Source organism: Amblyomma americanum, chromosome 1 (assembly GCF_052857255.1).
Source record: "Amblyomma americanum isolate KBUSLIRL-KWMA chromosome 1, ASM5285725v1, whole genome shotgun sequence".
Lineage (NCBI taxonomy): Eukaryota > Metazoa > Arthropoda > Arachnida > Ixodida > Ixodidae > Amblyomma > Amblyomma americanum.
In genome coordinates this window covers 318,972,511-318,998,856 of record NC_135497.1, presented here as the reverse complement: position 1 = coordinate 318,998,856, position 26,346 = coordinate 318,972,511, and the positions used below count along the sequence as shown (strand labels likewise).

The following is a 26,346-nucleotide window of genomic DNA, read 5'->3' as shown; positions in this document are numbered from 1 at the left end:
ATATCTGCATTTCTTTATAATAGAGAATTCTTTTGCGTTCATAATGGTGTTTATTCACAGAGGTACAAAAAAACGAGAGGTGTACCGCAAGGAGCTGTTCTTTCTCCTGTTCTCTTTCATATTGTGTTGAGCTCAATCCCTCTCTATCGACATGTACGCACTTACGTCCATGCGGACGACATTGAGTTTTTTGCGGCTGCGCCGGATATACATTTCCTGCATGGTCTGTTGCAGTCATATCTGAGTACACTTGAGCACTGGCTGAGCAGCTTACAGCTGAAGTTAAATGTTAGCAAGTGCGCCATCCTTGTTTTCCCTCTACAGAATCCTGTAGTGGTCTCTCTCACTTGCCACTTACAACCAATACCGCAGGTTCAATCTCTAAAATACCTAGGGGTAATTTATGAGGAGAAACTCACCCGGCGACACCACATTGACCATGTAGCGGTGAAGGGGGCTTGTTCCGTGGGCATGTTGCGTAGACTGTGTAGTCACCGGTACGGCATGCTGAGAGATACGCTATAAATGATTTACAAAATGTATGTCAGGCTAATTTTGGAATTTGGATCTGTGTTGTTTTCCGGCTCGGTTACATACACACTTCGTCCTCTCGTTCATTTGGAGAGGGAAGCACTTCGGATGTGCCTCGGCCTCTCAAAATTTGTGGCTACCAATGTGCTATACCTTGAGGCCCGCATTCCCCTTCCTTTATCTCGACTTCAATTTTTAAGTGTTCAGACTTACCTAAGAATCTATGAATTTCATTTCCACTGTTCACAAAGCATTTTCTGTTGCCAGCCTACCTCCTTTTTTAGTTTCCTCTGGTCTCGTTTTCATACCCCACAGGCAGTGTTTGTGCAAAGATTACTTGAGCCTTTAGATGTGAAAATTTATCGCGTCCTGCGCTACGAAGAGGGCCCGCTGTCCACTTGTCTTCGACGATACTTACCCCCAAAATGCAAAACTTTTGCCACCCTGCATTCTAAATGGTTTACTAGACGATCATCTAAGGACATTACCTACAAATATTGTAATAGCAACCGATGCATCGCAGTGCAATGAAAAGGCAGGTGTGAGAATATTCTGTTCACATTTAGACTGGTCCCTTTCACTGCGACTTCCAGATTTCACCCCTATTTTTTAAGCAGAGTTTCTGGCAGTAGTACTTGCTCTGCGTAAGCTACCCCCTCTATTACCGCAGTGGCAGTAATTACCGTTTTTTTTATCTCTGTGTTCGTCCCTCGCCGCGCATGTTGACGGTCCCATTTTCAATACATTCTTGTCTCTGCTTCCTGCGCATTTGAGTCTTGTTCATATAGTATGGGTTCCCAGTCACAGCAGTGTGACAGTTAATGAGATTTCTGTTACGCTGGCAAAGCCCTCCCTAAGTGGCCCTGTGTTGCCAATCCTCCTTGCTATAGTCTATATTACAGCATCCATGTTTTGGCGACGTGCGCTTTCAAGCGTGCAAGACACAACACTTGTAACATCGGCGGGTTATCAGCACCTCAGATATACTTGGAACAGGCAATGTTACCGATCTCGGCAGCTTGAAGTATCTCTGAGGAGGCTGCGGTGCCGTATACTTACTCTTAATTTTTATTTACACAGTTCGGGTTTGGCGCCCTCTCTCCTTTGTGCATTTTGCCGTGAGCCTGAATCTATTGAGCATTTTTTGCTCTATTGTCGCCGATACACCAATTTGAGAAGAAGAAGGTTGCTGGAGGAGCCCTTGCGGCCCCTTGGCCTTAGTTTAAGCAGCGTGCTCCAGCTATCATTTGGGGCCACTACATTCGGGTTCAGCCACAGATCTGTTTGTACCGCTGTTCTAAATTTCCTGCTAGAATTTCTCCGACTGCCATGCTAAGGGTTACAAAATTTTCTTTTCTCTCAATTATTACATTTTGGCTTAATAATTCTGTTCCATGCACTTCCTCTCTTTATTATTATTATTATTACTAATTTTGAAGTCAAAACTTTCATCCCTTTTCTGTTCATGAGGAAGAATCCTCCGGTGTTGCTTTCCCGCGTGCTTTTCATTTTGATTACCTGAATACAGGTGAATAGTCACCAGATTCTTGGCCGATCCCCCAGTGTGGGTATGTGCCATCTATTTATAGGCAAGAACAACAAGTGCGCCGGCTCATGTACCTTCGGCCGTTCTTTCTGAACGCTGCGGTACCTAATTCTTCGGACTTCGTCCTTGACGCACCCGCAAGTCTCTATTTTTGTACTTGGCAATATTAAGCTATGCAAACATGTATCGACCTCTTATAAGGCGGTTTTTGTATATCCTGTGATTGGACGTGCACGCGTGAAATGTCCTGGATATGCGTGCGCGTGTTGCTTTTGTCACTGACAAGGCCACGGCATATAAATGTATTAATGCTGGTCATAAAGGCGTGGACATTATTGCGAATTCATTCCAGTTGTAAGCCGCCGTGGTGGCTCAGCGGTTATGGAGCACGAATGGTCACCACCAAAATCGCGGTTTCGATTTCGGCCGCATCGGTCGCAATTCGAAGCAGGCGAAATTCTGGAGGCCCGTGTGCCGTGCGATGTCAGTGCGCGTTAACGCCAATTGGCCGAGATTTTCCGCAGCCCTCTACTATACAGCGTCTGTCATAGCGTGAATCGCTTTTGGACGTTAAACCCTATGAAGCCAAACCAAGTCTATCCAGTTGCATTCCTTTTGCCAGTTTGTCATTGGCTTAGATGCCGCCATAAACTCTTTAACCCCTAGGATCAGGCAGTCGGAGCAGCGGATGACGAAATTGGAAAATCTATGAGGTGAGTTGCATTCTAAAGACCAAATTGTTTATGAAGGCATTGCGATAGTAGAAATACATCTGTGACAAGTAATCCATCAACGAGCAGAGGTTAATAATTTTGCAGTAATAATGGGAACAAATGTATTTCCTCAATGTGTGAACAAACACAGGAGAGGAGTCACATAATTGGATTTTGTTCTTACTTGAATCCTCCCTAATAAGCGGATGTGAAGAAAACAGCAATTTCACAGGCTATACATGGATGCAAGAGCGCGGCTAAAAAGGAGTGTCATGGGGAAATTTTAAGCATAGGGGCAATTCAAAACAAATGTATGCTGAATAAAGTGAACGATGACGCACTTCTGTTCGTAGTTATGCCTACTCTAATGCTTTAAAAGTTGGTAAACAACATACAGATTGTAAAATAGGCGGGTAATTAGGTCCAAATTGTCGGTGTTATTGATGGTAGCAGACGGTTGCGACTTTCATTATATACTGCTTCATTCAGTGTTAAAAATTTATTAATGGCACGTTGGTACATTACCTTTCTCTCTTATTCGATTTGCTCTTTCTCTATAAAAAATCGTCCTGCGTCCTCCCAAGCGCACTTTGCCGTACATGGCACCATGGCTCTGCATTAATAATTGGCACACGGGCAGCATCACGGAACCTGAAGAGTGTTTTGCTTTAAGCGGCTGAGCGGTAAGCTCTGTGCATGCCAGTGCCCAGAAAAAGATTACAACTATTGCTGTGCGGGCTAACGGCTCTCCTGACGGGCAATTGCGCGGCACTCGCGAAACTGCCGCCTCACAGGCGCGAGATCATTTTCCTGTATGGAGCTTCCACCCGTCACTTCGGTGGTCTTCGCACCTATGCTGATTCTCTCGGGGCTATGTTTGGCTGTGTTTTCGTGCCAACATGCAACCTCACTGACGATGAGTAGCCCACTGGATGGGAAAATCCGACTGGCGCTCAAAAGCTCTTTCCTCCATGCTTCCGCGTCACAATCTGTATATAAGCTGGTTAGCACCGCCAGCTAAACACAGTTCCTGCCTCTGGGATCTGACAAGAACGGTAAGGCGTTTGAGATGCTTCAGATTTTCTTCGTTATCTCCGTATATCGCGTTATCAGATTTCCTATGTTATGGTCATGGAACGCATTAAGATATGGAGCGCAGTGAGATTGTATTATAAAATTCTAAACTAGCTTGACGTAATTGCAGTGAGAGAAAGCAGGCTTAGGTTTATGCTGGCATGCAGGCACAAATAATTCCTTTAATTAGGTGTTTTTGCTTTTTGTCGCAGAGCAACAATTAGGCGCGCTATGCGGTGCTGGCAATCATTTCTGTTCCATTGTTGTACGAAAAAAATATGGGAATTGTTCGTCCAGATTTCTTGTTCATCCTTTTTCTACTAGAAAGAATTTTTAGGAGAAGTTCGTCGCCTGTGGAGAAGCTCACACTTTCTTAAAATAATTTTCACTACCGGCTTTGAGAATTGATGAAAGAGCGCTGCAGTTTCTCCCTAAACTATCGAGCGAAAGCCGTTAGCCATAGTAAAGCGCTCAGGAACAAGACAACTAGCATTGCTTATATTTCAAAGACTGCTTTAACCTTTCCAACAAACCTGTGCACAAACACTCGTTACGAGAACGCTGGCGGCGGCCTGTCTGATGGCGGCTGATGGCGGCCTGGCAGTCCACCATGAAAATCTCAGCAGGGAGGACGCTGACGCAGAATGTCTGGCCGTGAATGGCGTGTACAGCCGGCTACCGTCGCAGTAAAAAAAAAACGCAAAACAATTACGCAACACCCGAAATCCTTTCCCTTGTATCAGGGCCTGTTACTTTCCGATAGAAATAACTTTGCAGGAGAGAGGAACTTGGTGGCTAGTTAAATTGACGTGCCTCGTTCAACATGCTGGCAGAAAATATCTGCTTTAGAGCCCGTTATGTAGAGTAGCTAAAGCAGGAAACGGCCACCTTGAAATCCCTTTAGATTGTATTTTGCCATGCTATAGTATTATTCTGGTATGAAAGAAACACGAAACACAGAACTCTTTATTGCGGAGACCAAAAAAAGAGCTCCCTTGCTTACGACCTCAAGCCAAGGCAGCACCTGAACGATATGCTTGCTGAGATAAAGCAAAAAAACAGCACAGAATACTGACTTGGCCGCAGCCAACAGAAATACGTTCACATAGGCTTTCGTAAAGAAATTCTCTGAGTATAGCAGTACAGCTCAACTACTTCGTGCAAGCTAGAAAACGTTCTTAATTCCACGCAACTCCTGCGTCTCAAAGGTCTGCGGGTATGTGTGCAGTCTATGCACGACCAAATGTACGATCCTTTTTCGAAGTCCATCGACATCACTGGCAGTGTTTTGCTTAGAGGTCTTAAAGCAAAAAAAAACTAGAAATATATTCACCATGCTGTGAATTTTGATTTTTAAATAACGGGCAAACTATCTTGATTAGTGTATCAAAACTGTAATGAGGTCCGTCTTACAATCTTTCACTAGCGTGCCCAGATCCCTGTGCCGGGCTTCATTACTTGCACATTGAAATATTCTGGCTAGTGCTGCACTGGCACGGCGCATATTTAACACCGAATCTAAGGGTGTACAAAGACGCTTGCAAATTGTGAAGTGAATCTCAATCTATGTACAGCGGCCCGCAGAATTTTGCAGCACACAGAAACAACACTATAAACCAACTCCCTCGCTTCCTGGATGGCCAGGCTGTCACGCGCAGACTGCGTAAACTGCAAAACATACGCTTTGTTGCGCAGCCAGGAAATGACTCTTTTCACGCCTCCTGTGTTATGAAGATTAGTGAGGTATTGAATGAAACTTTCTAAGAGTAAAAAGTGACGTAAATTCTTTCATGCATCCATAGTGCCTTACGTCAGTCGACTCGCGCCAATGACATTCAAGCTAAAATGAAGGTCCTGGCCATCGTTCTCATCTTTGTTCTGGTTGCTGGTAAGTCGGTCCGTATTAATAGGAATACTGGTGCATATTAGTAGGCGGTTCGGTTTGGTTTGGTCTTAGGGGGTTTAACGTCCCAAAGCGACTCAGGCTATGAGGCACGAGGTAGTGAAGGGTTCCGGAAATTTATACCACCTGGGGTTCTTTAGCGTGCACAGACATCGCACAGCACAAGGCCCTCTAGAATTTCGCCGACATAGAAATTCGACCGCCGCGGCCGGGATCGAACCCTTGTCTTTCGGGCCAGCAGCCGAGCGCAATAACCTCTCAGCAACTGCGGCGGCTGAGTAGTAGGCGTTTCTTTGACTTCTGGCTCCTTGTGCTGACGCAGTAAAAAATGGGAAACATCTAGCCACACAAACATCCTGGTTTATTTCACTAAATGCTGCTACTCTATGGTTCTCTCTTTATATCGAAGCACATTCACGAAAGTGAATGTGTTGTGAATACTTATTTTAGAAAAGCTACAGAGGAAAAAAAATGTAATTTTTCTATTTCAATTGGAAGTCGACCTTACCTTCCGATTATATTAGTGACCTTACTGAAACATACTTGATACCCTGCTCGCCGTATTGGGAAGATGCAATGCAGTTGGAAGCTATAAAATGAGCGCCTTCGAAGAAAATGCGTTGGCTATATGTTGTTCTCGGCGGTCATAGAAGCGCTTTGATTTTTTTAATTGCTACGCAGGACTCGTCGGCACCGTGGTTGCTCAGGATGATGAAGGAGCAGTTGCGCACGTTCGAGTCCGTGAGTATACTTTCAGGACTGGTTTGTGTTTGTAAAAAAAGTGTATTTTGTCATTTTTCTTGCTTTGAAATCGTTTCAGAGCGCGCTCATTGCGACTGCTGTTGCTTAGCCAGTGAGGTCAACACATGAAGAACGAAGCTCTTTTTCTTTTTTTTTCTAGGTCGAGGCTTCGGCTGCCCATTCAACCAGGGCGCTTGCCATCGCCACTGCCGTAGCATTGGCCGCCGGGGAGGCTACTGCGCGGGGGCCTTCAAGCAGACATGCACTTGCTACCGCAGATAGATAAAGGGCGACAGTATTTTAAACCTCAGAAAGTGGTCGTTCTCTCTCTGAAAAGAAACGAAGGTTCCTAAAAAAAGTTTTTCAGCAAGCGTTCAAACAGGCTGTCCGCAATCGCAGCCTCGCGGCGAAGACCTTAAAACTGGCGTTTCTGCTTCAGTCAATCTGCGGAAAATATACTAAAGAATGTCTTGTCGGTGTATTTTGTCATGTTTTAATAAAAGATGCGGAGATATGATTTCCGCACGAGTGATTGCATTCGACACAGGACTTCATTCGGCGAGCACAATCGTGCCGCCTGCCGCCATATTTAAGGAGGCTGTACTCCTGCCGACAAGGCTTGTGTTCAAAGTGGGAAATATTTTTCTGGCTTGTCGAGGCAGCCTGCTCGCTCCGTATTCATACAAGGTGTTTCATCTAAGGTTTTAAACAATCTTTAAAAAGAGGCTTTCTGAGTTAGAAGTGCGCTTTTTTTGGCATAGCATGGTCAGCGTTATGGCGCCCCCTATAACAGATATAAGACGTGCTAAATGTCAGGCTGGTTGGCTAATATTGAATAGTTAAATTTTTATCTCGTACTTAATTACTGAGAGGCGTGTAGACCATCGTTAGCAATATCCGTATCAGTTATTTGTATTTTGAAAACGCGGTTACCCTTGGCGTTGTGGCTCAAAAATGTTTGGCTATTTCGACGCGTTACGTGAACTGGAGAGTTTACTTTGGCTGCAAGCTTCTCGAAAGCTCATGCATTTTGGTGCAATGTAGCCAGAATTTGTTGGGCCATAGCACCGAGGGTAACCGCGTTTTCTATATTCTAAAAACAGTTATGGACGGGTAAATAGACTGGACGGGTATCTAGTGAGTGGACGAGAACGAAGCGTGGCCGGAAATTTGAAAATATGAAATGGTTGCCGGGATGGAACGAGGGTATAATCAGAGTTAATCGATAACCAATCAATCAAGTGAACCAGAAAACAACCATAGCGCAAAATTTGAAAGACGACCAGAGTCCAGGAGGCGTCAACGCTTTCGCATTCTTCCAAGGCGGGTAGCCGCAGTGATCTCTTTTTTCAGCGGGAAATTAAGTATATGAAGGAAATTTTTAGCACATTGTAAGATTGGACCATAACAATCATTATGAGAGCAGATCCCTGCTCGGGACGCCTGTATTTTCTGCTATTTATTGATAAAAAACGTGACCGATTAGTTTTCTATGGCAAAATGATCAACGGTTGCGGGCAGGGCCGCGCTTCAAGCTCAGCCGCTGCTGAGACCGAGCTATGCACGACTGCGACCGAATTCGCTTTCAGATTATAAAAACAACAAATCAACAAATACGTTTCCGAAAGTCATTCGACGGCGAACGTCGTTCGATCATGACATAAAATGTTCCCGTGTACCAGCCTACTAGATTCTTATACCATTCGAATCGAAAGATATCATCGTGCTGAGAGTCTGTGCTGGCCCGAGTGATGGCGCCACCAACCCCCGGTGGAGAGTAAAGCCCCTGCGCAGCTGTCCCATTCGGGCGCCTTATATAGCGCGGAGGCCTTGGGAGCATGCCTGGGAGCGGGTGCCGTGCGGCTTCACCAAGCAAAGCCGCACTCGCCGGCACGGCGTCAAAGGTATAGGCAGAGCAGTAAAGGCGCCTTCGTTGTTACCGCGACCATGGGAGTTCATTGTCTCGACAAAGCGCCAACTAGGAAGATAAAGGCACATTTTCCTTTCTCGCGGTTACTTAGTTTCTTCTTCTTGGTGAACTAAAAAGCTTCTCCAAACTGTACGCAGAGCGATCTAGCACAGACTAAACGTTTATAAAAAAATCATCAATATGCCCTACAGCAGCAATCGCCGAAATTTTAAACATCCTCAGAATGTCCCACATCGGGAGTCTTAAGAGGCTTCGCTTACGCTTGACTTCTGGAGGCGCCACCGGTATACCTTCCCGTTGGTCCGAGGGGAATTTGGTGTTCTTATCTAGCATGAAAAAAAAAAATCCAGATATTCTAGGGGTAGTTTTCAAACGAATAAAATCTGATTGTTTAGTTATTAGCAGAAGCTGATAAAAAGCAAAATCATATACCCTGTGTGGTAAATTTTTCGCCAAAAAGCGCTGCATTCCACGTTACGTAAGCCTACGGTATCCTAATGCAGGAATGCAGGGGTGCTGAACTGTGTTCTTAGGACATGACAGCGCAGTTTGCGCCTGGAGTTTTCAGACACGCGTTTTAAATTCGTCGACGAAGAAGGCATAGCACTGGATCTCGGGCGCATATGCGGTTATAAGACCTGCTCCAACTTTCGCTTTCCAAGCCATATTTCCTGAAATTATTGATTTCTTCACAGAGTTTCACGCTATAATACTAAGGGCAATCTGGCGCTGCTATCGTTCGTTGAAGGAATAAATGATGGGAATAAATTGCGCAGCAAGCAACGTACCTCCCCATGTACGCCCAGAAAAGATGGCTTGTCCCAGTCACACCGAACAATAATGGACAAAAGCATATTTGAGAGGGAAACCGTTTATGGACACAGTTTTTTCATATGATGCAAGATTTCACAATAGCAACCAATATATCCGCAGATCACCCGGCGGAGACTTGCATTTATATCTATAATGTTTTCCTTTCATCAAAAGCTGTCCCGGTTGGTTTTCTATGGCAATCTGAACTGGTCGATGCGATCGATGGAAAAACTCTAAAAGATTTTGCAACATATACGAAGAATGGAGGATTAATAATAAGGGAGTAATTTCTCATTGGCATCCACCCAAGCACTGCCTTAACCATTTGATCAACAATGTTCCCTACCATAATCTTGCCGTCCCGGTTAGCTCAGTTGGTAGAGCGACTGCTCTGGTTAAGCGGTGGTCCCGGGTTCGAACCTCAGACCAGGAGGAAATTCTCTGTAACTACGAAGTTTCTAAGACAGCTGAATAGCCTTTCTTTGTAGGCGTATAGTTGCGCTTGAGTGGATGCCAATGAGTAATTACTCCCTTATAACAAAGATACTCCACTTTGGGGAATTCCCCTAAACATTTGACCAACTATGGATGACTCACAATTTTCCAATTTCCAAAATTTTTTCCAACAATGTTGGACATTCCCAGTACAACATACATCAAACGTCTCTAGACCGTATAGGCAGGACATAGAAACACAAGCAAAAATGCAGTGCTCCCGCTAAATATCTAGAAACGTCTTTTTCGGCAGTGTTCAACACCAATAAATAAGTTAAAAAAGGTAACTGAGAATACCTATTCGGGACCAATGATTTTGAACTAGAAAAAATTGACTGCTCCCTATCTTTTCTATCAAAAAATTGACTGCTCGCTCTCTTTTCTATCTTCCTTGCGCCGCAAGCTTCGGGTGAGAATGTTTTTCGCTTGCACTCATCGTTTTGAGAGATCAAACAGCACTTTCATTCGAACAGCCGAAGGAAGCGGTTAAACTCGCATCACTCCCGGCGCATGCGTTTCTCGCACGTGGGCCGTCAGCTTCCTGCCGCAGGCAGGGGACGGCGGTCTGCCTTTTCTTTACGCCGGAAGCGGTGGTCACCAGCGTGCCCGTCTTATCTATGCTCACCTGCCACCGCCCAACTTTAACATGGCGCGGTGTTCCGTGCAGGTACCTCCTACTATCGGCACATTTACGGCCGTTTTCCCGCGCACGTCGGTGTGACCGCAACATTCCTAACCGATTTGATGCGGCGTTGGCGCATCGCAAGTGTCTGCGCAGCTTCACGGCCATACTCCGTGATGCTGCACTTCCAGACAGCGTTCGCAGCAGCGGAGGTCGAAGCATTGTGCGACTCTTAGCACGCACCCTGCATACCTCAGTTCCACCGACGACTGCAGCGTGCTGTTGGTCACAGCGTGACCGTGCACTGCAGTCATCGGCGGGAGGGACCTTCGGTGACCCACCACCCTCTTGCTGCGTGTGCCCACGCATTAGCCCGCTTTACCTACTTCGCCGTCGCCCAGCCATCCTTTCGCAGCGATATATTTTCTGTTGTGTCCGCGTCTCTATCGACGCCACCCCTTCCCCTCCTCTCCCGGATTACTTGTGCCTTGATCTTGCCTGCCATGCCGGACTTAGCCGCGTGCGCAGTCTCAGGGAAACGCCAGCGGAAGCTCAGGGAAACCGAACACCCAGTCCGAACCGAGCGCACTGCCCTGGTCGCGCTCCCCCCTTATGCAGCTCGCTCCGACGCATCTGGCCCGTCCCGCGGTCCGCAGTTAAAAGCCATAAATTTTCAAGCGAACCCCACTCAAAATCCCGGGGATGCACGCGTCGGTTGCGTCTTGTGGCCCGAGCGTGACCTTACAAGGACGGGTCTCCTCGCTGCCGGTTAACCGTCGTTGCAGCCATCTGCCGCGTTTGTCTCAAAACAAACCCGTTTCGGCGGCGCCTGGATGGAGGCTTCCCGAGGAGCCCCGAAAGGGGCTGACATACACAAACCAAGGCGGCCTAGCTACCGGCTTCGGGGTGTGCGCGCGCGATCGTTCCCTGAGCAACAACTCGGCAACTTAACTTCAATGTTTATGTTTCCCACATTAACGCATGAATATTGTTTTGAGCCGACAAAGGAATAATGCGTGTGAAGAAATCGCAGGAAGCTTCTTTTGTGTCCCAGCGGCACTCGGTACGAAACTAAAGTTGCGAACTTTCCAATTTGTACTTCCTTGTGGTGCCAGCAAGCCTACGCGACGAAATTTTTCAAGCCTGCCACGACGAACCATATTCTGGACATCTCGGACTCACTCGAACCCTCGCCCGAAAACGAGAAAGTTACTACTGGCTTGGTCTAGCCGCCACTGTTACACATTATGTATGAACTTGCCGGGACTGTCCAGCGACGCAAGGTTCCGCCTGTTAAGCCAGCCGGTGTTCTCAAGCCCATTCCACCACCGTCCAGCTCATTCCAACAAATTGGTATCGACTTACTTTGAACATTCCCTACATCATGCTCTGGCCACAGGGTAGTCATAGTAGCTACTGACTACCTGATGCGCTATACGGATACGGGGGCTGCCCGCCCCCCTGGCACCACCATCGAGGACGCCAAATTCGTCGTTCATCGCATCGTCCTGCGCAGCGGCGAACCATATACAGGTTCTGATTACAGACCGAGGGTCAGCCTTTTCTCTTCATCTAATGCAGCCATTCTTGTTCTGAGCCGCACACAGCACCGCAGGACGACCGCCGACCACCCCACACAAACGGACCAACAGAACGTCTAAACATGGCACCTGCAGACATTCTGTCAATGTACGTGGGCGTGGACACAGAACGTGGGACGAAGTCTTACCTTATGCCACGTTCGCGTACAGTACAGCCGTGCAAGAAACAACCAACGTGATACCGTTCCCACAGTTGACGGGCGCACGGTGACACCGCTCGACGCAATGCTTCCTCATGTAGACGATCACTTAAATGACGGCGTTGCATATTTTTAACAACGCGCCGAAGATGCCCACCATTTAGCAAGGGTGCGAATCCGAGACAAACAAGGCCTGGATGCACGCAGCTACAATTTTCGACGATGAGATGCCGAATTTCTGGCAGGCACCTGGTCTTGGTTATGTACCCAATGCGACGCGGCAGACAGAGCGAAAAACTCTTGCACCGTTATTTGAGTTCCCATAAAGTGATTAATCGCGTTGGTGAGCTCAGCTATGAGGTTGTTCCTCATACACCAGAACCCCGACGCCAGCACCAGCACCCCGACGACGCAAGGGCTCTGATGAGGCCCACGTAGAGCGTCCCGAAACCTTACCACGTTAGGACGCACTGATGTTGTGCCACTGCAAGTCCTTTTCAGCATCGGGTCGATGCTTCCCGAAAGGAGAAAGAGCAGGAGGGTTGGAGGGGGTCCATTTTCACCAGCGCTGAAGTGGACAACAAAGATTTTCGAGGAAGAGGTGCTGAATGGGGCGAGAGTGTGTTGCAGTTTAACACGAGGAGTGCGCGCTCTGCTCTTCAACGAGGAGAAGTTTGCTGCCTGCGGTGGAGCGGCTGCTCTGCTCTGGTCTGCTCTGGCAGCTCTGCTCTGCTGGGAACGATCGGCTAAGTTTCGGGTGGCTTCTCGTTTTGTGGGCTTTAAGCACGCGGTAAGGCAGTAATCCTGGGCTATGACTACCCAGACTCCCGGCCAGGGGAGCTCCCCTGGTCAGCTTCTCTATCCCCTGATCTCATTCCTTTGGAAGCTTTTTTGCGCAGCGGCGTCAGCAGTATCCCTGTTGCGCTGGTGCCTCACGATGGTGGTGCAATCAAGATGACCAACCCTGGAGCTGTTCGGGCTGCTCTCCAGCCAGCCATTTCTCTGTATGAGTCAATCTCAGAGGTACGTCAGTTTGGACGCAACGGGATTCTGTGTAGATCGCTAGACCTCGACTGTGTCAGATATTTTCTAAAGGCCTCTTCCTTTGCCTCGCTTCGGGTAAATTCATTTATCCCTTCACATTTGGCTTGCACGAAAGGTATCGTTCGAGGCGTGGACTCTTCCTTGTCTCTAGCAGAGACTCTTGAGCTTCTGTCTGCTGCAGGTGTTGTTGCTGTGCACCGCTGTAGCCGGTATGTAAGCAACATGCGGTTGCCTAGCGAATCAGCGATTGCCACTTTGTCGGAACTTCCTGCCCCTCTGAAATCAAGGCATGGCCTCTATTTTTCGGGCAGACCCTTTGTCATCTAGGCATCTGCAGTGCAACAACTGCTGGCGCTATGGCCAAAGCGCTGGCGGTTGCAAATCCAACTTGCGGTGTTGCAACTGTGGGCATGGTCATGCAACGAGCACCTGCACTGAGCAGAACGAGAAGTGTTGCCTTTGCGGTGGGGCCCACTCTGCAAACTACTCAAATTGTCCCTCCCGAGCGAAGAAAATCCTAATTGTACAGATAATTGACAGAAAACGCTGTTTGCGCCGTGACGCTATTACACAGTTGAAAGAACGTGCCCACGGTTAAGCAGGTGTGACCGCTCGTCAAGGAGTCATGTTAGACTCCATGTTGTCCCAGGCAATTGCGGCTGCTGTGGAGGCTTCAATGTCTAAACTGGTAGAATGGATTGTCGGAAGTGTATCGGAGAGCCTTACAAACGTTCTAGCCACTCAGCTTACACATGCCGTGCAGGCCGGTTTCGCCCCTCTCTCGACAGCAATTCCTTCTACTATTACCCGGTCTGCAATTCCTGAAGCATGTCAGCCCCAGGAACGTACTACAGCCCCTTGAAAAAAACCAGTCACAAAAGACAATGGACAAGAGAAGGAGTGTACACGCCATCAGTCGTTGTGGCGTGTAGACTCCTTATCTTGTCCATTGTCTTTTGTGACTGGTTTTTTTCAAGTTACTATGAACCAACTGGCCCGCATTTCAACCCTTATGCGTACTACAGCCCCTTCCGCAGTACTTACCTCAGGTGCTTCGAGTGATGATGGTATCATCTATGATTCCGCGATGATGGAGCCTGATGCGCGGGGTTTCAAGCGCAGCGGGTCCCCCATGTCTCATTGGTCGTTTTCTCTAGGTACACAGCCCAAATCAAAGAAGCAACAGCTTGAGACCAAGCCCAAGGATACCATTTTGGGGCAGGCAGTTGCTGCTGCTAGGCTTTCGCAACGATAGCGTCGTTGTGAGTTCTACAGAGGAACTGTCGCTCTATTCTTTCAGTTTCCACACATTTACTCTGTATTTCTACCCAGCTTAATCCGGAGGTCATAATCCTTCAAGAAACCTAGCTTTCAAGCGCCGAACATTTTCATTTTAAAAATTATAGTTCATTTCCCCTAGGTTGCCAGTCAAGAGGAGGTGGTTTACCAACTTTAGTGTCTTCAAAATTTTGCCACAGAGCTAAGGTATCCTTTCAACAAATGTCTCCTGACTGTGAGAATTTGGCATAAGACTTTGTACTTTCAAGGTGCTCTCCATTTTCCATAGCAAATTGTTATTTCCCCTATGGAGTACAGGATATTAGACTTCTAGATTTGTTACTCGCTAGCTGTAAAAACCCAGTTCTCGTGGCTGGCGACTTCAATTCTCACCATGTGTCGTGGGGTTTCAGGACTAATCTATGCGGCAAATGCCTTTGGGACTGGGTTTCTGATCACAACCTTATGTGCTTAAATTCAGGATCGGCCACTTACCTTTGCACACAGACTCAATCTGTTTTAGATCTCACGTTCACTAGTCCTGGCATTGGCGTAACGGATTGGTCGACTGTTGATTGCGCCACTTCAAGTGACCATTTACCTATTCATTTTGATATCGTATGTCGTGTAACTCCTGCGTCTTCTCAGTTTCAGCCACATATAAATTATGACAGATTTCAGACGGCGTTGCGCTCTGCCCTTGCGTCAGTGTCTACCATCGCCGAGGCCCACCAGTTAAGAAGCATATGTCTGGCTATAGATAATAATAAAAATATTATTTGGTATTTGGGGAAAGGAAATGGCGCAGTATCTGTCTCATATATCGTTGGACACCTGAACCGCGCCGTAAGGGAGGAATAAAGGAGGGAGTGAAAGAAGAAAGGAATAAATAGGTGCCGTAGTGGAGGGCTCCGGAATAATTTCGACCACCTGGGGATCTTTAACGTGCACTGACATCGCACAGCACACGGGCGCTTAGCGTTTTTCCTCCATAAAAACGCAGCCGCCGCGGTCGGGTTCGAACCCGGTAACTCCGGATCAGTAGCTGAGCGACTAACCCCTGAGCCACCGCGGCGGGTCTCTGGCTATAGAAGAATGCCGTAAAAAGTCGGAGTTTCTGGTGCGGCCAACCAAAGGAGAATTCTTCTACCTGGTGGAATTGGACTGTACAAGAGATTACAGGAGGAGGAAGGCAACATGAAAAAAGCTTCTTCATAACCAATCCATAAATAACTGGAGTGATTATAAATTTTTTCAGCCACCTTTAACCGCAGAGTTTCTCGTGCGAAGGAAAAATATGACTCAGAACACTTCGACTATCTTTCGAAGTCAGGGAACCGCCGTGCACTATTGGGCTTTCTACTGTATAGAAAACTGCTCACGTCATCTAGTTATTTACAGTCGTTATGTCAAATAAAGAAGCTGTCCTGGCGGTTGAATTAATGGCCACGGGCATAATAATAATAATTGGTTTTTGGGGAAAGGAAAATGGCGCAGTATCTGTCTCATATATCGTTGGACACCTGAACCGCGCCGTAAGGGAAGGGATAAAGAAGGGAGTGAAAGAAGAAAGGAAGAAGAGGTGCCGTAGTGGAGGGCTCCGGAATAATATCGACCACCTGGGGATCTTTAAAGTGCACTGACATCGCACAGCACACGGGCGCCATAGCGTTTTTCCTCAAAAAAAGAAAACGCTAAGGCGCCCATGTTCTGTGCGATGTCAGTGCACGTTAAAGATCCCCAGGTGGTCGAAAGCGGTTTTCGTCTCTACTGCCTTTGTGACCAATGTTGTTTGCGTCAGTGGGGCCAAATAATAATGCCTCAGAAGTTAATCTATCTCTGCTTTCCCAAGTTGTACAGAGATTACCAGTGGCTGCTCCGGGCCCTGATTGTGTCATTACAAAGATGTTCAAGATTCTCTATGAAGAGACTCCCGACTCCTTCTTGCACCTCATAAACTACTCCAACAAACACGCTTGGATACCTCCTGAGTGGAACCTGGCCAAGGTGTTTTTTTTACTGAAAATTCAGGGTAGAGGTTATGAATTGGATAATATTAGTCCGATTTCTTTAACATAAAACATGGTAAAATTAATAGAACGGATGCTACTAATTCGGGTTTCAGCCTTCGTGGACCGCAAAAATATCCTCAGCCCGTGTCAACTCCGATTTCGGCCACGGTGTTCGATATGAAATGCACGTGCTGATCTCGAGAGCAGAATTCTCCTTGCTTGTCGTCAACGCCAGGTCGCGGTTTTGGTTGCGCTAGACGTCGTTAAAGCTTACGACAGTGTAGAACACTCGATCCTAATACATAGGCTACAGTCTCTTCAGTTTCCAGAATATATTGTTGCTTAGATATCTGCATTTCTTTATAATAGATATTCTTTTGGGTTCATAATGGTGTTCATTCAGAGAGGTACAAACGAACGAGAGGTGTACCGCAAGGAGCTCTTCTTTCTCCAGTTCTCTTTAATATTGTGTTGAGCTCAATCCCTCTCCATCGAATTGTACGCACTTAGGCGTATGCGGACGAGATTGCGTTTTTTTGCGGTTGCGCCGGGTATACATTCCCTGCATGGTCTGTTGCAGTCATATCTGAGTACACTTGAGCACTGGCTGAGGCGCATACAGCTGAAGGTAAATGTTAGGAAGTGCGCGATCCTTGTTTTCCCTCTACAGAATCCTGTAGTGGTCTCTCTCGCTTGCCACTTACAACCAATACCGCAGGTTCAATCTCTAAAATACCTTGGGGTCATTTATGACGAGAAACTCACCCGTTGACCCCACATTGACCATGCAGCGGTGAATGGGGATTGTTCCGTGGGCATGTTGCGTAGACTGTGTAGTCACCGGTACGGCATGCGAAGAGATACGCTATAAATGATTTACAAATCTATGTGAGGCCAATTTGGGAATTTGGATCTGTGTTGTTTTCAGGCTCGGCTACATACAAACTTCGTCCTCTCGTTTTTTTGGAGAGGGAAGCACTTCGGATGTGCCTCGGCCTCCCAAAATTTGTTGCTGCCTATGTGCTATACCTTGAAGCCCGCATTCCCCTTCTTTTATCTCGACTTCAATTTTTAAGTGTTCAGACTTACCTAAGAATCTATGAATCTCATTCCACCGTTCACAAAGCATTTTCTGTTGCCAGCCGACCTCCTTTTTTACTGCCCTCTGGTCTCGTTTTCATACCCCACAGGTAGTGTCTGTGCAAAGATTACTTGAGCCTTTAGATGCGAAAATTTATGACATCCTTCCTGCGCTATGCAGAGAGCGCACTGTCCACATTGTTTTTGACGATATTTACCCCCAAAATGCGAAACGTTTGCCACCCTGTCTTCTAAATGGTCTTCTAGACGATCATCTAAGGACCTTGCCTAAAGATATTGTAATAGCAACCGACGCATCGCAGTGCAATGAAAAGGCAGGTGTGAGAATATTCTGTTCACATTTAGACTGGTCCCTTTCACTGCGGCTTCCAGATTTCACCCCTGTTTTTTAAGCAGAGTTTCTGGCAATAGTACTTTCCCTGCGCAAGCTACATCCCTCTATTACCGCAGTGGCAGTAATTACCGATTTTTATCTCTGTGTTCGTCCCAAATTCATTCCAGTTGTAAGTCGCCGTGGTGGCTCAGCGGTTATGGAGCTCGAATGGTCATCACCAAAAACGCGGTTTCTATTTCGGCCGCCGCGGTGGCAGTTCGAAGCAGGCGAAATTCTGGAGGCCCGTGTGCCGTGCGATGTCAGTGCACGTTAGCGCCAATTGGCCCAGATTTCCCGCAGCCCTTTACTATACAGCGTCTGTCATGGCGTGAATCGCTTTTGGACGTTAAACCCTATGAAACCAAACCAAGTCTATCCAGTTGCATTCCTTTTGCCAGTTCGTCATTGGCTTAGATGCCGCCATAAACTCTTTAACCCCTAGCATTAGGCCATCCGAGCAGCAGATGACGAGATTGGAAAATCTATGAGGTGAGTTGCATTCTAAAGACCGAAGTGTTTATGAAGGTATTGCGATAGTAGAAATACATCTGTGACAAGTAATCCATCAACGAGCAGAGGAGAATTATTCTGCAGTATTGTTGGGAACAAATGTATTTCCTCAATGTGTGAACAAACGACAGGACAGGGTTCATATAATTGGATCTTGTTCTTACATGAATCCTCCCTAATAAGCGGAAGTGAAGCAAACAGCAATTTCACTGGCTATACATGGATGCAAGAGCACGGCTAAAAATTAGTGTCATGAGGAAATTTTAAGTATAGGGGCAAATAAAAACAAATTTATGCTGAATAAAGAGAACGAAGACGCACTTCTGATGGTATTTATTCCTACTGTAACGCTTTAACCTTGGTAAACAACATACAGAAGGTAAAATAGGCGGGTAATTAGGTCCAAATGGTCGATGTTATTGATGGTAGCACACAATGGCGACTTTCATCTTATACTGCTTCATTAGTGTTGAAAATTTATTCATGGCACCTTGGTACATTGCCTTTCTCTCTTATTCGATTGGCTCTTTATCTAAAATAAATCGTCCTGCGTCCTCCCAAGCGCCCTTTGCCGTACATGGCACCATGGCTCTGCATTAATAATTGGCACACGGGCAGCATCACGGAACCTGAAGAGTGTTTTGCTTTAAGCGGCTGAGCGGTAAGCTCTGTGCATGCCAGTGCCCAGAAAAAGATTACAACTATTGCTGTGCGGGCTAACGGCTCTCCTGACAGGCAATTGCGCGTCACTCACGAAACTGCCGCCTCACAGGCGCGAGATCATTTTCCTGTATGGAACTTCCACCCGTCACTTCGGCGGTCTTCGCACCTATGCTGATTCTTTCGGGTTAGGTTTGGCTGCGTTTTCGTGACAACATGCAACCTCACTGACGATGAGTAGCTCACTGGATGGGAAAATCCGACTCGCGCTCAGAAGCTGTTTCCTCCTTGCTTCCGCGTCACAATCTGTATATAAGCTGGTTAGCACGGCCAGCTTGAACACAGTTTCTGCCTCTGGCATCAGACAAGAACGGTAAGGCGTTTGAGATGCTTCAGAATTTGTTCGTTATCTCCGTATATCGCGTTAACAGATAGCAAGATATTTCCTATGTTAGGGTCATGGAACGCATTTAGATATGGAGCGCAGTGAGATGGTATTATAAAATTCTAAACTAGCTTGACGTAATTGCAGTGAGAGAAACCATCCTTAGGTTTATGCTGGCATGCAGGCAGAAATCATTTCATTATTTTGGTTTTTTGTTATTTGTCGCAGAGCGACAATTAGGCGTGCTATGCGGTGCCGGCAATCATTTCGGTTCCACTGTTGTACGAAAAAAATATGGGAATTGTTCGTCCAGATTTCTTGTTCATCCTTTTTCTACTAGGAAGAATTTTTAGGAGAAGTTCGTCGCCTGTGAGGAAGCTCACACTTTCTTAAATTAATTTTCACTACCGGCTTTAAAAATTGATGAAAGAGCGCTGCAGTTTATCCCTAAACTATCGAGCGAATGCCGTTAGCCATGTTGAAGCTCTTAAGAACAAGACAATTAGCATTGCTTATATTTCAAAGACTGCTTTAACGCTTCCAACGAACCTGTGCACAAACACTCGTTACGAGAACGCTGGCGGCGGCCTGTCTGATGGCGGCTGATGGCGGCTGATGGTGGCCTGGCAGCCCACCAAGAAAATCTCAGCAGGGAGGACGCTGAAGCAGAATGTCTGGCCGTGAATGGCGTGTACAGCCGGCTGCCGTCGTAGTAAAAAAAAAATAGCCGTAAAGCAATTTCGCGACACCCGAAATTCGAGTACTTTGTCTTGAATCAGGGCCTGTTACTTGCCGATAAAAATAACTTTTGCAGGATAGAATATGTTGGTGGCTTGTTAAATTGACGTGCCTCATTCAACATGCTGGCAGAAAATATCTGCTTTAGAGCCCATTACGTCGAATGGCTAAGGCATAAAACTCTCACCTCTAAATCCCTTAAGACCACACTCTGCCCTGCAACAGTATTACTCTATTATGAAAGGAACACGAAACACAGAACTCTCTCTTTCAGAGATGAAAAAAAAGACCTGCCGTGCTTCCGACCTCAAGCCAAGGCAGCACTTGAACGATATTCTTGCTGATGTGACACAAAAAATCACCCCAGAATATTTCAGTGAGAAAATTAGAAGATTAATTTTCCGTTTATGTGTCCGCGCTTCTTTTACTTCATTGACTTCGCCACAGCCAACAGAAATACGTTCACATGGGCTTTCATAAAAATATACTCTCAGTACAGCAGTACAGCTTGACTACTTCGTACAAGCTAGAAAACGTTTGCAATTCCCCGCAACTCCTGCGTCTGAAAGGTCTGCGGGTTTGTGTGGAGTCTATGCACGACCAAATGTACGATACTTTTTCGAAGTCCATCGACATCACTTTTGTGGCAGTATTTTGTTTACATGTCTTAAAACAAAAAAAAAACTAGAAAGATATTCACTATGCTGTGATTTTTTTATTTTTAAAGAACAGGAGATTGTTTCTTGATTAGTATATCACAACAGAAATGAGTTCCGTTTTAAAATCTTTCCTTAGCGTGCCCTGATCCCTGTGGCGTGTTTCATCACTTGCACATTGAAATATTCTGGCTTGTGCTGCACTGGCGCGGCGCATATTTAACACCGAATCTAAGGGTGTACAAAGACGCTTGCAAATTGTGAAGCGAATCTCAATCTATGTACAGCGGCCCGCAGAAGTTTCCAGCACACAGAAACAACACTATAAACCAACTCCCTCGCTTCCTTGATGGCCAGATTGTCACGTGCAGACTGCATAAACTACAACACATACGCTTTGCTGCGCAGCCAGGAAAATGACACTTTTCACGCCTTTTGTGTTATGAAGATTAGTGAGCTATTGAATGAAACTTTCTAAGAGTAAAAAGTGACGTAAATACTTTCATGCATCCATAGTGCCGTACGTCAGTCCACTCACGCCAACGACATTCAAGCTAAAATGAAGGTCCTGGCCATCGCCCTCATCTTTGTTCTGGTTGCTGGTAAGTCGGTCCGTATTAATAGGAATACTGGTGCATATTAGTAGGCGTTTCGGTTTGGTTTAGTTTTAGGGGGTTGAACGTCCCAAAGCGACTCATGCTATGAGGGACGCGGTAGTGAAGGGCTCCGGAAATTTATACCACCTGGGGTTCTTTAACGTGCACTGACATCGCACAGCACAAGGGCCTCTAGAATTTCGCCGACATCGAAATTCGACCGCCGCGGCCGGGATCGAACCCTTGTCTTTCGGGCCAGCAGCCGAGCGCCATAACCACTCAGCCAGCGTGGCGGCTGAGTAGTAGGCGTTTCGTTGACTTCTGGCTCCTTGTGCCGCTACAGTAAAAAAATGGGAAACATCTTTCTAGACAATCATCCCGCTTTATTTCAATAAATGCTGTAACTTTTTAGCCCTTACCTTATATCGAGGCACATTCACAAATGTGAATGCGTGGTTATTAATGCAAGGCAACAATATCAGTATATCTTGGGGTAATGTATGTAGAAAATTGGGATTACGTAATTTAGAAAAAGTACTGAAAAAATTCATATTTTTTTCAATTCCATTGAAAGTTGAACGCATATCTTCCCATTATACAATCAGCCTTATCAAAACCAACATGTCACACTATTCCTCATTTTGGGAAGTTGCAATGCAGTTACAAGCTCGAAAATGAGCTTCTTCGAAGAGAAAACTTTGGCTGTATGTTGTTCCCGACGGCGGTTACAGAAGCGCTTTGAATTTTTTAACCTGCACGCAGGACTCGTCACCACTGTGGTTGCCCAGGATGACGAGGGGACAGTTGCGCATGTTCGAGTCCGTGAGTATACTTTCAGGACTGGTTTGTGTTTGTAAAAAAAGTGTATTTTTCTTTTTTCTTGGCTTTGAAATCATTTCAGAGCGCGCTCATTGCGACTGCTGCTGCTTAGCCAGCGAAATCAGCGCATGAAGAACCAAGCTCCCTTAATTTTTTTTTCTAGGTCGAGGCTTCGGCTGCCCGTTCAACCAGGGCGCTTGCCATCGCCACTGCCGTAGCATCGGCCGCCGAGGAGGCTACTGCGCGGGGGCCTTCAAGCAAACATGCACTTGCTACCGCAGATAGATAAAGGGCGACAGTATTTTCAACCTCAGAAAGCGGTCGTGCTCTCTCTGAAAAAAAAATCGAAAGTTCCTACAAAAGTTTTTCAGCAAGCGTTCAAACAGGCTGTCGGGAATGGAAGCCTCCCGGCGACGACCTTAAAACTGGCATTTCTGCTTCAGTCACTCCGCGCGTATATAGAACAGCGTGTGGCTTGTTGATGTATTTTATTGTGGTGTAATAAATAATGAAGAGATATCGTTCCCTCGCGTGTAATTGCATTCGGCTCAGGATTTCACTCGACGAGCCGAGTCGGGCCTCCTCTTGATAGTCTTAAAAGGCTGTACTTCGCCTGACAAAGCGTATGCTCAAAGTCTAGAATATTCTACTGGCCTGTTGGCTGGTTGACGTTACGATTTTGGTTCATTTCACACGTTTTTTAGTCATGTATAGTTTCAGCAAAGTCTGAGAGACTGCAGACACCAGACCTGGTGTTTGCAATTGAAAAAAAAATGCTGCCGTCTCGCCCATTCTTGGCCTCAACAGGCAACCAGAGCAGGATAGAAACTCAGAACTCGCATGAGAACTGCATTGACTGAGATCAGCTTGCTTTAAAAAAATGTGCGTAATAACCTGCACGGCAGAATCGAAGGGTGCGCATGTATTCGAAACAAATGAATACCGATATGAATACCCACATATTCAATGCGGCGAACGATTCAAATGGTTCATGTTCAAAGTTTTTCGAAACGAATCGAGGATGGTAGCAAGTCTTCGCGTACATGTGGATGAACTGAAGTGCCCGAAGTTCGGTTAAGGCACGCCGCAGAGTTTTTCTACTCTTTCAAAAACAGGGCACGCTGCGAAGGTGGACCTCACTTCGCGCAATGATGTGTTCGCCGCCGTGACGCGGTTCTGTTACGTGGCGGCGCTCATACTGCTCGTACATGACCCCGATGTTCGGGGCACGCTAAGGGCCTTTAGGGAACTGCGCGTTGATGTTCCAACGTGAAGGCCGTGGCTCATACGCATCTCTCGCACCTCTCATCTGGTGCGGTTTGGAACTAGTTCATTTGCTGTCGTCATGAATACAGCGAGACGTAATTTTATTGTACCGCTGCAATATGACGGACTTAAAGTTAAAATATTGACTGTTTTCCGTAGCCCTTAGCGAAGATCAGTGTGCGTCTTTTTGCAACTTAGCTACAGCTCTAACTCTATAAGTTATAGCGCCCTACCACAGCAAAACCTCCTGCACTTCACTGTTTCGCTCAATTAATCGTTTAGTGCGAGTCTTCGCCGCTGATGCAATTATCCTCAGAAATGTTTGATTTGTATTAAATTCGGTACTACTACCATACGCTTCGTGTTCGATTGTTATGCTCAGAAATTGTGGGCAAGCGCCTGGTTCAACAAGAAGTTGTATATGAAAGCAATTTTTTCGCGTATCTTAAGACGGCATCATAAGAATCAATATATTCGCAGATCCCTCCTCGGGACGGCTGTAGATTCTGCTATTTATTCACATGAACGCGTCTTATTGGCGTTGTATGGCAGTCTCAGCTAGTTGGTGCGAATGCTGCACAAAATTTAAAAGCAGGAATTAGCTGCGCATCGGAGGATTACACCATACCCATCAATATGTTGATAATCATGTCTTGCGAAATTTCACATCTGACTCCCAATTATTCTCAGAAACACGCCATATTGGTTTTTTATGGCTGTATTTACTAATCTGCGTGTGGAAAGAAAAAACTTTAAACGCAAGATTTTGCTACGCATCACAGGGTTATACCATTCTCTCCAATATTCATAACCATATCTTACAATATTTATCAGTTGCCTCACAATAAAAGTGATGTCCAACGAAGGCAAACTTGGTTTCAAATCGCACTGTTCGTATATGATTCGGTTAAAGAAGATGCTATTCGCACTACTCTGTAGAATTGGGATAATGAAATCTGCCTGCTTTGAGATTCTATCACTAAAAATATCGCCCTCCCAACTCGACAATTCCTTCCGTTAAAGGAGGTTTTATTGGTCTTCACTTGCTTGCTATAACGCATTTGGCACCTTATAATCAACACGGATGCTCTGCCATTAAAGCCTTCCATTCATTTCTCTTTCAAGTTACTTTTTACTCATAATACCACATGGTTCATCGTAAGACATGCTGTGATGAAGATATAACAATTCGGCTTATTTTTAAGTTATTTGTTTCATTCTGATTCACAGAAAAAGGAGCAAAGGCAAAACGCAAGAAGCCTGACAAAGGCCCCTGCTTCGTATGCAGTCAGCAGACAGGCATCAGAAACATACAATTTGTTCCCTTTTTAGGGGGCAAAAGGAAGAAAACAAGCAACACTTAAAAGCCATAAATGCTAGCAGAAAACAAGAAAAATAAATCAAATAAATCTAATGTTTTCTTGCAATATTACATTCTTGAGGAACTCTTTAGAAATTGGCTTGATGAAATCAAGTAGTTTTTCAGTACGATTTAGTAAAGACGGTATTTGGAACGGTACATTTTGCCTACCGTAGTTTGTCCTGACTATAGGGATTTTTCTGCTATGTGTGCGGAAGTAGTACTCTGCAGTAGGGATTGCTGCCCTGCAAAAGTTCTGGTTCTGAACATGTCGCAAGAGCCTATAGCAGTATAACTGGTTAGCCTTTATCAGGGAATACTTTCTGAATAATGGATCTGCCGGTAAATATTGTGGTTGCCCGTGGTAGTTTTCAAACATGCGCAGGACTCGTTTCTGTAGAGTAATCAGCTTGTGAAAATTGTCCTGCGTGGTTTTTTCCTAGATTAGCGAGCTGTAAGACATTCTGGAGTAGAGAAGCGTATAATATAAGATTCTAAGCCATTGTGGTACCAATGGGATAAGTTTAAAAAGACAACCTACTGCCTTACTTAACTCGGCCGCCAGTTTCGACACGTGAACATTCCATGACAAGGTGTCCTGAAACCACACACCCAAAAACTTGTGTGTTGTGTTTGTGTTCGCATATCAGTGCAGCAGTATTTGCGTAGCAGTTCTACGGCACCATAGCAGGAAAACCTAACACTTTTCGGCTCACCACAACAGCTCGCTTAGGTGCAGACGCGTGCATTTTCTCCGGAAAGGAGGGGGTCGTGGGGTGGGAAGAGGCATGCTACGCACTCCTGCTCGGTATGCATAAAAAACGCCTTAATCATTCGGATTATGATCACGGTAGTGTTAATATTCCGTTCCTGTTGGATTCCTGCCTAGCCACCACTCATTTAACACATTCCATTTCACCAAGCAGAAATTTAGCGATTAAAATAAAGTAGGCACAAATCCATGCCGAGAAACAAGAACTAAGGCGTTGGAATCGCTGCCGAAAATCTTTAGTTAGTCTGTAAAAGAACAAATTTCAACAGCATGCACCTATAGTGCGGTGACTTGACGCACTAAATATCCGCCCTCAGTTCAACAAGTAGGCTAACAGGCAAACAAAGAGAGCCATTGAGTCCCCACGGCAGCTCCATGCAAGCGATAGCATCAACTGGACATATATGAGCAGCAAAAGTACTCTCCTTGTGCTGCTTTCAATAATACTTTACGGAAAGAAATCACATGTACCTGTGCGGAAGGCGCCATTTTTAAGAGTGAATGTGGTCATCAGAACAGCACATGAGCCCGGTCTCCTGTCACCTCAAAGTGACGATTTACTCAGTGGCCCAAAGGAAGCCTACACTGTTACTGCTAGGAGCACCCGCGTTTTGAGCGAAGCTCAGTTTAGCTCACTCTAATATTCGCTTATAATTTACATTTCATC

General features: G+C 46.0%; 2 protein-coding genes across 2 annotated transcripts; both read left to right on the top strand.

The window, feature by feature from the left end:
* Nucleotides 1-3,826: 3,826 nt before the first annotated feature.
* On the top strand, nucleotides 3,827-7,038 carry LOC144115393 (4 kDa defensin). The gene is made up of 4 exons (XM_077649766.1): nucleotides 3,827-3,845; nucleotides 5,667-5,752; nucleotides 6,449-6,508; nucleotides 6,669-7,038. The coding sequence occupies exons 2-4, from the start codon at nucleotides 5,710-5,712 to the stop codon at nucleotides 6,788-6,790; spliced, it is 225 nt and encodes a 74-aa protein (XP_077505892.1). The 5' UTR covers nucleotides 3,827-3,845; nucleotides 5,667-5,709; the 3' UTR covers nucleotides 6,791-7,038.
* A 12,394-nt stretch (nucleotides 7,039-19,432) lies between these two features.
* On the top strand, nucleotides 19,433-22,819 carry LOC144115391 (4 kDa defensin). Its single transcript, XM_077649764.1, has 4 exons — nucleotides 19,433-19,460; nucleotides 21,383-21,468; nucleotides 22,225-22,284; nucleotides 22,445-22,819. The coding sequence occupies exons 2-4, from the start codon at nucleotides 21,426-21,428 to the stop codon at nucleotides 22,564-22,566; spliced, it is 225 nt and encodes a 74-aa protein (XP_077505890.1). The 5' UTR covers nucleotides 19,433-19,460; nucleotides 21,383-21,425; the 3' UTR covers nucleotides 22,567-22,819.
* The last annotated feature ends 3,527 nt before the right edge of the window (nucleotides 22,820-26,346 follow it).